This window comes from Ceratotherium simum, chromosome 2, assembly GCF_057802395.1.
Source record: "Ceratotherium simum simum isolate JZ-2026a chromosome 2, ASM5780239v1, whole genome shotgun sequence".
Taxonomy (NCBI): domain Eukaryota; kingdom Metazoa; phylum Chordata; class Mammalia; order Perissodactyla; family Rhinocerotidae; genus Ceratotherium; species Ceratotherium simum.
In genome coordinates this window covers 40,355,293-40,369,796 of record NC_141901.1, presented here as the reverse complement: position 1 = coordinate 40,369,796, position 14,504 = coordinate 40,355,293, and the positions used below count along the sequence as shown (strand labels likewise).

Below are 14,504 nucleotides of genomic sequence, written 5' to 3'. Positions count from 1 at the left end.
GCCTAGGCTGGATGAAGGCCAGACTGGCAGAGACAGGGGCTTTGTCCCAGCTGGTTTCTGAGCCAGGAGATCTGGTGGGAAAGCCCATGCCAGGCAGAAAGGAAAGGCTGGGAGGAAGAAGGGAGGAGGCTGCCAAGGAGGAGGAGTGAAAGATGCTGGGGAGTAGAGAGAAAAGTTTCCTTATAAGTAATAGTGGGGTGGGAGGAGGTCGAGGAGGGGTCTGGAGAGAAGTTGTGCATTGTCCAGGTTCAATCTAGGAGGCCCTCCTGGAGGAGGCCAGGTGGTTATGGTACTCAGGGAGGGAGAGACAGGAAGGGAAGGTTTGAGGGGTACGTGGCAGGAGTCGTCTCTGGGTTCAAGGAAGGAGTCTGGCACTGAGTATAATAGCACCCACCATCCACGCTATAAGCATTTATTGAGTTCCTACTGTGTGCCTGGTGCTATGCATTTGTACAGGGTTTTTAGGATATAAAGCACTCTCAAAGCCCGTAGCCTCATCACAACCTGTGAGGTGGAGTGATGGGGCTCTCTTATAAGTAAGAAAACAAAGGCCCAGACAGGGTAAGTAACTTGCCTTAAGTCACACAGCAAGTTGACTAGGATACAGGTCTTGGCTCTGAGGAAGAATCCCTTGGCAGGGAGACAAGGATCAGAAACAGGGAGTTAATGGTGAGGTGGAGGCAGCGGGCTTCTGGGGTCAGGATATGTGTGAGCCCACATGGATGCAGGGATCCAGGGGAAGTCCATCCTGAGGTCTAACCCCATCTTTCCTCAAGTCCTTCCATCAGCCTGCAGCATGGCCCCACTAATCCTGCCCCTGCTGGCAGCCCTGGCGCTGGCCCAGGTCCCTGCAGCCTTCGCTGATGCCCTGGAAGCGGACAGCTCAGGTAAGCAACCCAACTCCGGGTCACTGTCTCTGTCTCCTACATCTCTTCTAGGGCAGAGGCAGCCTCTTGTTGGGTCCTAACCAACCTCGTCCAGCCCTGGGGGCCCCAGGGAGGAGGTGGAATCTGTAGGACTATGGGGAAGGGTCTGGGCTGGGACACTTGAAGTAAGGGATGAGTCGTGGGCCCCTTGTAGGGCTGTGGAAACTTGGGGGTAGGCTGAGGAGGGCCACGAAGTGCTAGGCTGCCTCTCTAGGGTGGACAATGGGGGGCCCTGGGGACAGGATGAATGGCGATGGGAGGCAGAACAGGGGTGGAGCTGGGATGAATCCTGAAGGCGAGTCTGAAGGGAGTAGCCTGGGAAACGTTGAGGACAGGGCTGGAGGACAGAGCGGGTGGAGTTAGAAGACCCTGGAATGGGACCTAGGAATCCTGGGGTGGTACTGGGCGATTCTGGGGGCGAAATTTACCGGGAGACTTTGGGGACGGGTCTGGAGACCTTGGGGGGTGGGCCTGGGGGACCTGGAGGTGGGTTTGCAGGCCCCTGGGGGCCGGGGACCCAGGTTCCTGGGGGCGGGGTTAGGAAAACCGAAGGGCGAGGCCGGGGAATCCCGGGGCGGGGCTTGGGCGCCGGGGGCGGGTCCCGAAGGACCCACGGCGAGAAGTTGCAGCGGCCCCGCCCGCCCACAGAGGACCGGGCCTTCCGCGTGCGCATCGCGGGCGACGCGCCGCTGCAGGGTGTGCTGGGCGGCGCCCTCACCATCCCGTGCCACGTTCACTACCTGCGGCCGCCGCCGAGCCGCCGCGCCGTGCTGGGCTCTCCGCGGGTCAAGTGGACCTTCCTGTCCGGGGGCCGGGAGGCCGAGGTGCTGGTGGCGCGGGGGCTGCGCGTCAAGGTGAGCGAGGCCTACCGGTTCCGCGTGGCGCTGCCTGCCTACCCCGCGTCGCTCACCGATGTCTCCCTGGCGCTGAGCGAGCTGCGGCCCAACGACTCGGGCATCTACCGCTGCGAGGTCCAGCACGGCATAGATGACAGCAGCGACGCTGTGGAGGTCAAGGTCAAAGGTGAGAGGGCAGGGACTGAGAGAGGGTTCCAGAGAGAGGGAGAGGAAGACTCCTGCTCTCAGGGAGCCCACAGCCTGAGGGGGAAGCAAACACCCCTGGAAGGCACAGACAGAGTTGGAAAGGGAGTGAGTGGAGACAGGCCTTTGTGACCTCCTTTCTCTCTTTAGGTGGAGGAAATCCTACCCACAGTCTAACTTAAGCCCCTCATGCTGTAGAGTGAGCGCGATTGGGACTTCACCCTTGTGCACAAGGGAGTGACAAGGAGGGGGAGGAGAGGTCAGTGTGCAGGGGGATCCTGCCTCAGGATCCTCTCTGCCCCTCAGGGGTTGTCTTTCTCTACCGGGAGGGCTCTGCCCGCTATGCTTTCTCCTTCACTGGGGCCCAGGAGGCCTGTGCCCGCATCGGAGCCCGCATCGCCACCCCGGAGCAGCTCTACGCCGCCTACCTCGGGGGCTATGAGCAGTGTGACGCTGGCTGGTTATCGGACCAGACTGTCAGGTGGGCTGGGACTGTGGACTGGGAGCTTCTAGTTGTCTCTGAGGTGGCTGTGGCCTCCGGTTCTGCCAGGGACTACCTGCTGCCTTGGGCTGGCTGTACAGGGCTCCCTGCCTCCAGGGAATGAGGCTGGTCTGCCGAGGGTGGGTGAGGGCCCTGCCCTGCGGGTGTGTCCCTGTCAGCTGGGAGGACAATTGGCTGCATTGAAAGGCCAGGTGATTCAGGAGGGTCACCATGGGAAGGCTCCCTGTGAAGGCGTCTGCACTCCCTCCCCAGGTATCCCATCCAGACTCCAAGAGAGGCCTGTTACGGAGACATGGATGGCTTCCCTGGGGTCCGGAACTACGGAGTGGTGGACCCGGATGACCTCTATGATGTCTACTGTTATGCCGAAGACCTAAATGGTGATTGGGGGTGACAGGTTCCAGGGGCAGGGCCCCTCTCCAGTGCTGCCCATCAGTCCTCCTGGGGCCTCTGCTGGACCCTATAATCCCTCATGTGTTTAAGTGAGCCACCAGGGGTAAGGAAACAATCAATGTCCCTCCCTCCAAACACTGTCACAGAAGCAAGTGCATGGCCAAAGCCTCAGACAGTTGGTAGGAGACTGAGTTTGCATTTTGACTCTGCTGCTACCTGCTGTGCATTCTCTCCTTCTTCACATCTTTGGGCCTCAGTTTCCTTCTTTGCAGAATGGAAGTTGGGCCAGGTTCCTTTGAGCAATTGTATCCATCCTGAGGTTCTATCAAGACATTGGTCTTATGAAGTAGGGTAGTTGACTCCATGTCACAGATGAGGAGACTGAGGCCTAGAGAAGCTTGCCCAGGGTCCCATGGGAGCCCAGGGTGGAAGGGGCTACCACCTTCCTGGTAACCCAGCCTCCTCTTCCCTGCCAGGAGAGCTGTTCCTGGGTGCCCCTCCAGACAAGCTGACGTTGGAGGAGGCACGGGCATACTGCCGGGAGCGGGGTGCAGAGATTGCCACCACGGGCCAGCTGTATGCAGCCTGGGATGGTGGCCTAGACCGCTGCAGCCCGGGCTGGCTGGCCGATGGCAGTGTGCGCTACCCCATCGTCACACCCAGCCAGCGCTGTGGTGGGGGCCTCCCTGGTGTCAAGACTCTCTTCCTCTTCCCCAACCAGACCGGATTCCCCAACAAGCACAGCCGCTTCAACGTCTACTGCTTCCGAGGTGAGCCCAGCTCCCTGCAGAGGCTGAGACCAGCCTCAGAGAGGCAGAGCCAGGCCCTGAAGGCCTACCCCTGTTCTGGCCAGTTTCTCTCAGGTCTTTGCCATTTGCCTGAAGGAGCCTTGGGTGATGCTCACCTTGTCTCCCAGGGTTCTAATTCTGGTCGTGCCCTCTGGCTTGGGCTATGTGGCCTCAAGGAGTGCTCACTTCTCTGCAGTGCTCAGTTCTCTGCAGTGCTCACTTCTCTGCATCTCCTCACCTGCCTCCACTGCTCCATATCAGTCATCCATGACTTGCCTCTTCCAGTTTCAAAGCTGCCTCTCCCATATTGGGCTGCCAAATACGTTTCCATTTCTGGTCAGCTCATTAGCAGAGCAGAGATGACCGACATTCTCTGAATCAGACAAATGATTTGCTCCAGTTAACCAAATGCTCTTAAGAGCCCTCAGAGGGGTTTCCAGAACCTTCACCTTGAAGGTGTCAGATCTTTAACCACCAAACATTGATGGGCAGACACAATTCCCCCCACAGGGATCAGGTCCTCAAGGATGGTTGGGTGTAGAGATGGCTTCCTGCCCACATCGTATATTGGAAGCCGGAGGGGAGGCAGTGCCTGGGACCCCCAGAGGCACAGGGCCCAGGCCAAGGGTAACTGACAATCAGGGAGGCATTGCTGTGGAGCGTCTGGGTCCTTGCCCCAGTTCTGAGCCTGCAGTACTGGGACAAGGGCCGGAGGCAGAAATGGGAGAAGACACAGCCTTTACCCTCAGGGAGCCCCTAGTCTGAAGGGGGAAGACACAGCTTCTGCCATGGGAGCCCCCAATCTGAGGGAGGACAAGATGCCTCCCTCCCAGCATGAGGAAAGACTGAGAGGAAACCATTACTTTCACTGAGATTTCCAGACGTCTTGGCCTGGGGCTGGGGGGGGTGGGGAAGTGAAGTCCATAGGAAGACAGGTCCATCTGGAAAGGCTTATTGGAAAAGAGATGATGATGACGATGATGATAATTATAATAGCTAACACTTCTATGCACTGATTATAATTATGTACCAAGCACTGTTCTGGGAAGAAATGGAAGGAGGAACTGAACGAAGAGGAGAGGGGAGAGGAGAGGGTGACTGTGGTTGGGAGCAGGTGGAGACAGAGACAGGCCAGGGTGCAGGTTTACTTGTCTGGGATGAGCAAGGCTCATGGAGCAGGTGATGAGGGCAGGACGTGCTGTCCTACTTGGCTGGCTGAGCATAGACGGCCCTCAAGGCTTTTCTTAGCCCAATTTCACCTTCGCTTCATTGGTTTTCTGCTCCTGGTTCACTTCCCCAGAGACAAGGTAATCCATTCTAAAACTGGTTATTTGAAGGGAACAGAACCCGGAAGGATGGGGTGGCCCCTTCCTTTGTCCTCTTGCCCCAACACTGAGATCTGCAGGTGGTGACTGTTGGAAGTTCTTCCTGCACCGTGCCCTTCAGCTCTCCTCTGGTGAGGGCAGCCTGTCCCCTTCCATTTCAAAAGTCTTGGGATGACTAGGATTCCTTATACCTTGCCCCAAGTCCAGGATCCCAAGGTGCTGAGGCCATTCTGTCCGTCCTTCTGCCATCATCCCTTTACTCAAAGAATCTCTCTCCCCTGAGCCTTTCCTGACCACTCTATCTAAAGTAGTACTTCCCATCCTGTCTCCTTACTCTGCTTAATTGTTCTTTATATGGTAACATGATAATATGTTTATTTGTTTATTCTCTGTATCTAGAATATAAATTCCCCTGCGGGCAGGAAGCTTGCTGTTTTGCTCTCCACTATATCCTCAGTCCCCAGGAGAATGCTTGGCATGACACACAGTGGGCACTTGATTATTGCTTGAGGAACAAGTGATGAAGTCCTGGAGTGCTCCCTGGGCCCATGGGTACTCCAGAGGACAGGTGTGAGAGAGTGGAGAGAATTCTGTGATCTCTGAGTCTAACCCAGAGCCCCCACATGCGGCTATGACTTGGGAGGGCAGGGCCACCTATTTAACCTCCCATTGGCACTTCCCTCCCACCACAGACTCTGCCCAGCCCTCTGCCACCCCTGAGGACTCCAGCCCAGCCTCTGACCTGGCCTCTGATGGACTGGAGGCCATTGTCACAGTGACAGAGACCTTGGAAGAACTGCAGCTGCCTCAGGAAGCTGTGGGGAGCGAGTCCCGTGGAGCCATCTACTCCATCCCTATCATGGAGGATGCAGGGGGTGCAAGCTCCACTCCAGAAGACCCAGCAGAGGCCCCTAGGACCCTCCTAGGTAACTCGAATCCCTTATCCTGGGGATGGATCCACCTGAGAGAAGCTGGGGGCAGAAGGTGCAAGCCCAGGTTGATGCTGGGGTTATGGCCAGTATGACTCTGCCCTGTCCTTTCTCAGCAGCTCAGTGGTACAGGGCATCTCTCCTGTCCCTCTCCCAACCTTTGCCTTTCCAGCAAATTCCACTCCCAGCTCTCTGGGTCTGGAGATGCTTGGACTAAGGAGCTGCCCCTTGGGAAGGAGGGGCCTCCTTTCTTTGGTCCCTCTCCTCCCTCGTCTACCCAAAATACACTAGAGCATTTTAACAGACTAGGAGAGGGAGATGCAACGACCAAGTTTTCCTGGGCTAATGAGAGCTCACAGAGCCTTCTCAAGTGTTGCCTCAACATTGCAGCTCAAGTTGAAATTCTTCTGATGTGGAACAAAGACAACCTCTGCCCAGGGCAGGCTCTTCCCTCTCCCCCTGGGGAGGGCCTCACCCTCCCCAGCCCTGCCTCTCCCAGCTTCCCCTTCCTTCTTCCTGTCCTCTGCTGGGTGCTGTCCCTGGTGCTGAACCATCCGTGCTTTGCCTAGAATCCGAAACCCAATCCATTGTACCTCCCCTGGGGTCCTCAGAAGAGGAAGGTGAGGTGTTGGAGGAAGAAGAGAAATACAAGGATGAAGAAGAGAAGGAAGAGGAGGAAGAAGAGGAGGAGGTGGAGGATGAGGCCCTGTGGGCCTGGCCCAGCGAGCTCAGCAGCCTGGAACCAGAGGCCTCTCGCCCCACTGAGCTGGCCCTAGAGGAGTCGCTGTCCCAGGCATCCCCGCCAGCGAAGGCAGCTCTACAGCCTGGTGCATCACCACCTCCTGATGGAGAGCCAGAGGCTCCCAGGCCTTCAAGGGTCCTTGGACCACCCACTGAGACTCTGCCCACTCCCAGGGAGGGGAACCTGGCATCCCCACCACCTTCCACTCCGGATGGGGCGAGAGAGGTGGGGGAGGAGACTGGGAGTCCTGAGCTGTCTGGGGTTCCTCGAGGAGAGAGTGAGGAGACAGGGAGCTCCGAGGATGCCCCTGTCCTGCTTCCAGCCACACAAACCCCTGAGGGTACCAGGGAGCTGGAGGCCCCCTCCGAAGAGAATTCTGGAAGAACTATCCCATCGGGGACCTCAGTGCAGGCCCAGCCAGTGCTGCCCACTGACAGCGCCAGCCGTGGTGGAGTGGCCGTGGCCCCCTCATCAGGTAACTTTGCCCAAGGCTCAACCTCCCTCTTTCTCCTCCTCCTTTTTCTCCCCCTGCAGCTCTGGGTCACCTGACCTGTAGCCCTTTAACCCACCATTGCCCCGGCATCTCCTGTCCTATGCCTTCATTCTCCTGCCCACCTCTACCTGTGGGTCTCCAATCTTGGATCCCCCACCTTGTGACTTCCATCCCAGCCTCTCTGATTCCTCACCCTGTGACCCCCAACTCCATTACCCCCACCCTGTGACCCTCTCCCTATTTCTGAAAGCCTCACCCTGTGACCCCAGCCCCACCACTGACTACCTGGGACTCTTTACTACCCTCAGGCTAGGAGGTGGGAGCTGGAGGGGAGGGCTCTCCACCTGTGACTCATCTCACTGGCCCCACAGAGCACCCTCACGCCTGGGCAGTAGGGTGCCCTCATCGCTTATGGCACTCTTCAGGGCCCAGGCCCCTCTTCCACTGCTCCCTCCCCCCTTCTGTGTGCCATCCCCCTTCAGCCATCTCCCCCTGACATCAGGGAGGCCTGGAATTCCATCCCTGCCCCTCAACCTCTGGGGTCCAGGAGAGCCCTTATCCCCACAGAGCCTTAAGCGACTACTTCTGTGAAGTATTTTTTTCGACTGTTTCATGGAAAACAAGCCTTGGAAATAAATCTCTATTAAACTGCTTTATAACCAAAACTCTGGCACCCTCTGTCTCCATCCCAGCTGTCTGCCCTTTCATTCCACGGATTTGTGTCCTGGGTTGCTCTTTGATGCTTCTCTTTGACACTGTCTCTCTCTCTCTCTCTCTCTCTTTGCTTCTTCCTTTGTCATCTTCAGCCAGCACCCTTTCCTGTCCTAGCTGTCTAACAGCCCCTTGCTGTTCCCTCATCCCCTCCTTCTCAGGCCCGTGTCCACTTTCCTTCCTGACCGCTGAGATCCCAAATCTGACTGCACACATTACCCCAGAGGAGTCATTGTCCATCAGTCTGCCGGAGGGCTGGGAGTCCTAGTCCCCCACTCCTGACGGGGAGAAAACCCCACAGCCTGGGCATGTGTGTGTGTGCGTTTGTATTCATTTCTGATCCATCTTGATGGCTCCCATATAGAGCCATCCATACAGAGAAGCGACTGAGAAAATCCCTCGGCGTAGAGGCCATTCCCTGGCATCTTGGTACCTCAGCCTCACCCATTCTACCCCCCACATCTCAGCAGGGGGATGGTATCTAACTTTCATCCCACTGCCCACAGCCTCCCCCTCCTCCACTAACCCCTGCACTAATGACCACCCCCACCCCCTAAGAAGAATGATTGCACCCTCTCTGAACCCAAAGGATCTCAAAGTCCCTAGTGCTGGAGAAGACACAAATCAGGAGGCAGGATCGAGAGGGAGTGTGGAGGGAGGGGGAATGGGGAGTTAGGTTCTGGGGTCCGAGAGAAGCCCTACCTACTCAGGGAAGGTTGAGCTTCCCAAAGGAGGCCCCTGGAGAAGGATGGGATCCTGCCGGTCCCAGGATCCCCTCTCCTAGATGGCCCAGGGTGGGCTAGGGACCCCCGCATCACATTCAGTCTCACCCATTTCAACTCTTGGCTCCCTGCCCAGCTGGCCTTGGAGTTCAGCAGTGCGTGGGGCGTGGGGCACCACTGAAGTATTTGCAGTGTCTTAGTCACCCACCTGGAGGATGAGTGAGAGGTCCTCTGGCCTGCTGTTGCAGCAGGAGGGAAGGAAGAACTTTCTGGTTGTGTATAGCAGTTGGCCCAAAGAGGGGGAGGAAGGAAGACCAGGAGGTCTCAGGAGGAGTTCTGTCACCCCACTCTGCCTGTCCTGGTTCAAGTTCTGCCGCCACAGCCAGGGGAGGCACCTCTGGCCTGGGTGCGGACCAGGGACCAGGTTTGAGAGTCTCTGTCCCCCAGGGTTGGAGGGTTGGAGAGAGGAGCAGAGAGGACATCAGAAGGAGCCGGAAAGTGTGAGGAATGGGAGGGGGCTTCAGGACTCCTCCCCTCGGTGGGGCCTGGTGCTTAAAGGGTTAAATAAAACACCTCCCCTCCCCCCTTTGCCCTGGGGGGTAGCACTACTAGCCTGGAAGAAACTATTGGCAGAAGGGGAGATGACAGGGGGAGTGATGCTGAAACAGCTGATTCATTCTACCAAAAACAGCTAGGTCATCCCAGCAAAATTCTTTGAATTAACTCCAGCTTCTCCTCCCCCGACCTCTGCTCTGATCCCCACCAGGCAGTGGGATCTTGGCTAGAGTGAAGCATTGTGGGCCTTGGCCTTGGCTGCTAGGAGTGGATGGCACAGTCAGAAGGGTCCTCCCCAGGGCTGGTTTTGCCACCCAGGGCTGAGAGCCCTGACCTGTGCTGTCAGTCTCTGGGGCCGTCTTCCCCTGGGTCATCCGGACCAGAAAGGAGTAGAATCTGACAGCCCTTCTGGCACCCAGGCCGGGCCCAAGCAGCCACCCCCCACCCCAGGATCTAGAGAGTCCAGAGAAGGCAGATGGCATAGCCAGACGGAGCTGGATCCAGACTACAGATTGCAGGCCTTCGGGGTAGTGCGTTAGTCTAAGGAGACTGCCTGGAGGAGGGGGAGCCAAAAGGAGGGAGTGAGATGGATCAGAGGGTTTCTAGGCTGGGGAACCTGCAGAAAGCTGGAACTGGAAGGGGAAAGGGGAGCCTGGTCAGCGGGAAGAGTCTGGGGAGATAAGAAGGGGAGGAAAGAGGCTGGATGATGTTGAGAGTGTTTGGGGCGGGCACTGCAGCTTTATTCCTGAGCCTGGGGCGAGGGTAGGGCGCAGAGTGAGGGAAGTGCCTTGGTCTGCAGTAACAGCCTCTGGGGCTGACTCTGCCCAGTGGACAGCAGGAGGAGTAGTTACCCCCACCTGGACCACCACAGTATCAGGTCCCAGAAGCAGTAAAGGGCAGGCCACAACTCACTGGTGCTATGGTGACTCTCCTCTCCTCTCTCCAGTTCCACACAGCCCACCTAGACTGTACAGAACTGCTGGGACCTGGCACAAAGACAAGGGGGTGGGGGACTAGACTCCTAAAGAGGTAAAGTGACCTGCCTGATGCCACCCAGCAGAGCCAGGAGCCAGAGAAGAATCAGGTCTCATAACTGACAGCCCAGTTTCTTTCTCCTTGGTGGGGTTGGGTCCTGACGGCCTCCCTAGCCCCTCCCCCCAGCCCCTTTAGACTAGGCCCACACTGGTGGGTGTGACAATGGCCAGCACAGGGCTGAGCCAGTGCTGGGGGCGTGGGGAGGGAGGAGAAACCCAGAGCTCAGGGCTAGGCTCTGACCAGGGGCAGGCCCCAAGGAGAACCTTTAGGGTGCTGTGACAGCTCCCAGGACAAGGAGGTCAGGGCCGGGGACTCACTGAACTCTCTCCTGGAGGACTCAGGCTGCCAAATTGTGCTCCCCTGCTCCCCCCCACCTCATTTCTCTCCCCCCTCAGGTGACTGTGTCCCCAGCCCATGCCACAATGGGGGGACATGCTTGGAGGAGGAGGAGGGGGTCCGCTGCCTATGCTTGCCTGGCTATGGGGGGGACCTGTGCGATGTTGGTGAGTGTGTTGAGGGGCAGGTGGGATCTGAGGCCTAGACCCTGCCACAACATACTAGTTCTGAAGCAGCGAGGGAGGGCGCTGGTTTGGGCCTTGTCATTAATGAATCCCCATTTTAAGCAAATCACCTAACCTCTCTGAGCCCTACCCTCACTAAAAATGCCTCTCTCAGGGGGTCCGTGGGAAAGGAGTGCTTAGCATACTCCTTCGAGTTTCCGTTCTCCTGGGAAAAGAGGAGGATACGGCTTTTCTTTAGAATGGAGAAATGCAGAGACCCACACTGGGACGATAGCCCTCACCTTGGTCCCTGTCGCTCAGGGAAGGAAGGCATCAAGGCCCGCTGCACCAGGGACCCCCCCGGCTCCTCCTTGCCCCTCATTCCCTACCGGCTCTTTGGACCCGCCCTCCTGCCCTTAGTCCCGCCCCTGGGTCTGCGATGGTGGGAGGAGCCCAGTCCCTTCCAGGGGACCTGGCCCCTCTGAGTTCCGGGGTCATCTGGCCTAAGCTGCCCGTCCTTCTATGCCCCAGGCCTCCGCTTCTGTAGCCCTGGCTGGGATGCCTTCCAGGGCGCCTGCTACAAGCATTTTGCTACGCGAAGGAGCTGGGAGGAGGCAGAGACCCAGTGCCGGCTGTATGGCGCGCACCTGACCAGCATCAGCACGCCCGAGGAGCAGGACTTCATCAACAGTGGGCTGGGGACCGGGCGGGAGGGGACCCTGTCATCTGCTCTCTCTCACACACTCACTCACTCATCAATCAATCAATTAATGAGTGTGTTAATTAACTCCCTTATTAATTCAGGTAGTCCTTACTTGGTTTACCTCATTCATTCACTTTTCCTTTCTCTCTCCCTCCTTCTCACTCCACACGTGGGTAGTGGGGTTTCTGGCAGGGGAGGGCTGCGGTTCGCGCAGGAAATATACCTGCATCAGGCCGCGGTTGCTCAGGGGCCCACCTTCAGTCCTCCCCACCTCCTACCTCCATCTGCTTTCCCCAACTCTGACCTCGCTGAAAGTTTTTACTCTTTTTCCAGTTTCCCTTTTCTAGCCCTGGTCATGTTTTTCTTCTTCCCTCACTCCCACCCCCCCCCCCCCAACGCCCCTGCCTTCCACCCGGCCCATGTGAAGGGCCCAGTCCCTTCTAGAGGACCTGACCTGGGTTCCCGGGTCATCCCGGAGGGAGGGATAAGAAAACCGGGAAGCGCGGATTTTGGCTTGCGGGCAGGACTTCCGCGGCGGTCACCCACAGACCGACGGATAGCGGGGAACGGTCGCCATCTGCCGGCAGCGGAGCTCACTGCACCACCCCCGCCGTCTCCCCTGCGGTTCTCCCCCAGATCGATACCGGGAGTACCAGTGGATCGGGCTCAATGACAGGACCATCGAAGGCGATTTCCTGTGGTCGGACGGCGTCCCCCTGGTGAGAAGCTCCGGCTGCCCCTCACGCTGTCGAGGTCGCTTCTTGGAAGCACTTCTGCCTTCACCTCCAGTGATGCCATCCCTCCCTCTCCTCCTATTTCTGGCCTCTTCTCTTTGCCTCTTCTCCCTGGGGCTCCTCCCTTCCTTGTTCCTGGTTCCCATTACGCCTCCCCTAAAGCCCCTGACCTCTCCTTTCCCATTCCCCGAAGGGGGTCCCTACCCCACCCCCTAGCCTTCCCTCTCCTGGTGCCCCTCCTCCTCCACAGGCCCTCCAGGTCCCTTGTTCTCAGTGCTCCCGGTGCTGGGGCGCCTCACCACCTCCTCTGTCCCCTCCCCCCAGCTCTATGAAAACTGGAACCCTGGGCAGCCTGACAGCTACTTCCTGTCCGGAGAGAACTGCGTGGTCATGGTGTGGCATGACCAGGGACAATGGAGCGATGTGCCCTGCAACTACCACCTGTCCTACACCTGCAAGATGGGGCTGGGTGAGGGCAGGCGGTGGGGGGGGGGAGCTGGGGGACCCTGAGTGGAGGCGTGTATAGAAGGAGGGCACAAAGCTACACAGAGGAGTCAGAAATGCGTCCCAGGCCACGGGCGTGGGAGGGATAACAAATTGGGTGGGTCCACTCGGAATCCCTGCTCTTCTTTGTGTCAAGTTGTGACCCACTCCTCTCCTCTTCATCCTGATTCTGGGAACTGTCACCCACAGAGCCAGGCTCCCAGTTCCTGACTGTGTCCCCCCTGCAGTGTCCTGTGGGCCTCCACCGGAGCTGCCCCTGGCTCAAGTGTTTGGCCGCCCACGGCTGCGCTATGAGGTGGACACGGTGCTTCGTTACCGGTGCCGGGAGGGGCTGGCCCAGCGAAACCTGCCACTGATCCGCTGCCAGGAGAACGGTCACTGGGAGCCCCCCCAGATCTCCTGTGTGCCCCGCAGGCCTGTGAGTGCCAGGAGGAGGCAGGTGGTGGTGGTGGGGGGACTAGCCAACATAGCCCTCGGCTCTAATCCTAGCTCTACCAGTCACTGGCTGTGTGACCTCGGAGCAATCACTGCCCCTCTCTGGGGCAAAGAGGAGGTGGGCTGGATGCTCTGGGGTCCCCTTCAGTGCAGATGTCTGAGAACTGGGCTCTTAAGGGCTGAGCCAGGACTAGTGTTTTGATGAGGTCAGGGGTCAAGGAGCAAGGACGCCAGAGGGCAGGCTCTGAGAAGAGAGAGGAGGAGGAGGAGCCCAGGTTGGAGGGTGAGTCTGTGTGTCTTCCCCAGGCTCGAGCTCTGCGCCCAATGGAGGCCCCAGAAGGACATCAGGGGAGGCTACCGGGGCACTGGAAAGCGCTACTGACCCCCCCTTCCAGTCCCACTCCAGGTCCCTGAGGGTCAAGGCCTTGAACACTGCTGCCCCCAGCACTGCCTTCTCCCCTCAACCCTCCCTTGAACCTGTGCTCTTCCCACCACAGGAAGTGACACCATGAGCCGGGTGGAGCTCAAGTCCAGGTGGTAGTGCCTCAAGGGGCTTCTGGGAAATATCTGGGCAGCTCCTGCCCTGCCTCGCCCTCTCACCCCTACCCTAGGCATCAGGTTTTTCCCTCAGGGCCTCAAGTAAGTCCCTAAGTGCCTTGACTGCCCTCTCCTTGCCAGCCATCCTGTTCTCTCCATTCCCCTGGGGAATTCCCCTGTGCCCACTCATCCTCAGTTTTCGGAGGAAATGGGTTTGCAGGATGAAGGACCTGTAAAAACCAGCAGGAAATAAAACTGCATTTGAGCCCAAGCAAGTTTGGTGCTTCTGTGTGTGAAAGAGAGGGAAACGTGGGGCTAGGTCTCATAGGGGAAATAGGCCTTCGGTGTTTATCAGCTTCTGAAGGTCAGAGAAGTCCCCAAGATGTCAGTGGATAGAACAGGGCCTGGCACAGAGCAGCTGCCCAGTAGGCATCAGTGAAGGAGTCCACGGAGGTTGGGACCAGCATCAGGATGTGTGGAAGGAGGAGCTGGAGTGCCCGGAGTGCCCGGTCAAGCAGACTCAGTTCAGTCTGGGGAGGGAGAGGGGCCGAGGACCCAGAGAGGAAGGCAGAGACGTGGGTGCCTGGTGTCCTGGTTCTGAGGTTCCCCAGGGGACATTTTCTCTTAAGGGCTGAGGGTGAAGGGAAGGCAGGTCTGGCAGTGAGACTGCAGGAAGGCTTACTTCCAGCAGAGGGCAGAGATGTAGGAATCGGGAAACAAGTAAAGGGCAGAGGAGAGGTCCCCAGCCCTGCAGTCGCCTGGGCTCTAGGGAATGATCTGTGGGTCTCATAGACTGTGGCCAGCAGAGGGCGCTGCGGATGTAGGCAAGTTGGCCTGAGAGTGCCGTGTGCGCGTGCGTGAATGGGGACAGGCGGGAGGAGTGTGAGGAGTCTCAGGATACCGCCAGGGGGCGCCGCGGTCTTTCTTGTT

General features: G+C 58.3%; 1 protein-coding gene across 1 annotated transcript; it reads left to right on the top strand.

Moving 5' to 3' along the window:
• The first annotated feature begins 771 nt into the window (after window positions 1–771).
• BCAN (brevican) lies at window positions 772–13,838 on the top strand. The gene is given in 13 exon segments (XM_014792004.2): window positions 772–887; window positions 1,575–1,949; window positions 2,273–2,447; window positions 2,721–2,848; window positions 3,338–3,631; window positions 5,667–5,900; window positions 6,473–7,120; window positions 10,557–10,664; window positions 11,193–11,351; window positions 12,001–12,083; window positions 12,423–12,567; window positions 12,830–13,020; window positions 13,344–13,838. Coding segments are annotated over 13 exon segments (2,754 nt in total). The 5' UTR covers window positions 772–796; the 3' UTR covers window positions 13,467–13,838.
• Window positions 13,839–14,504: the final 666 nt, after the last annotated feature.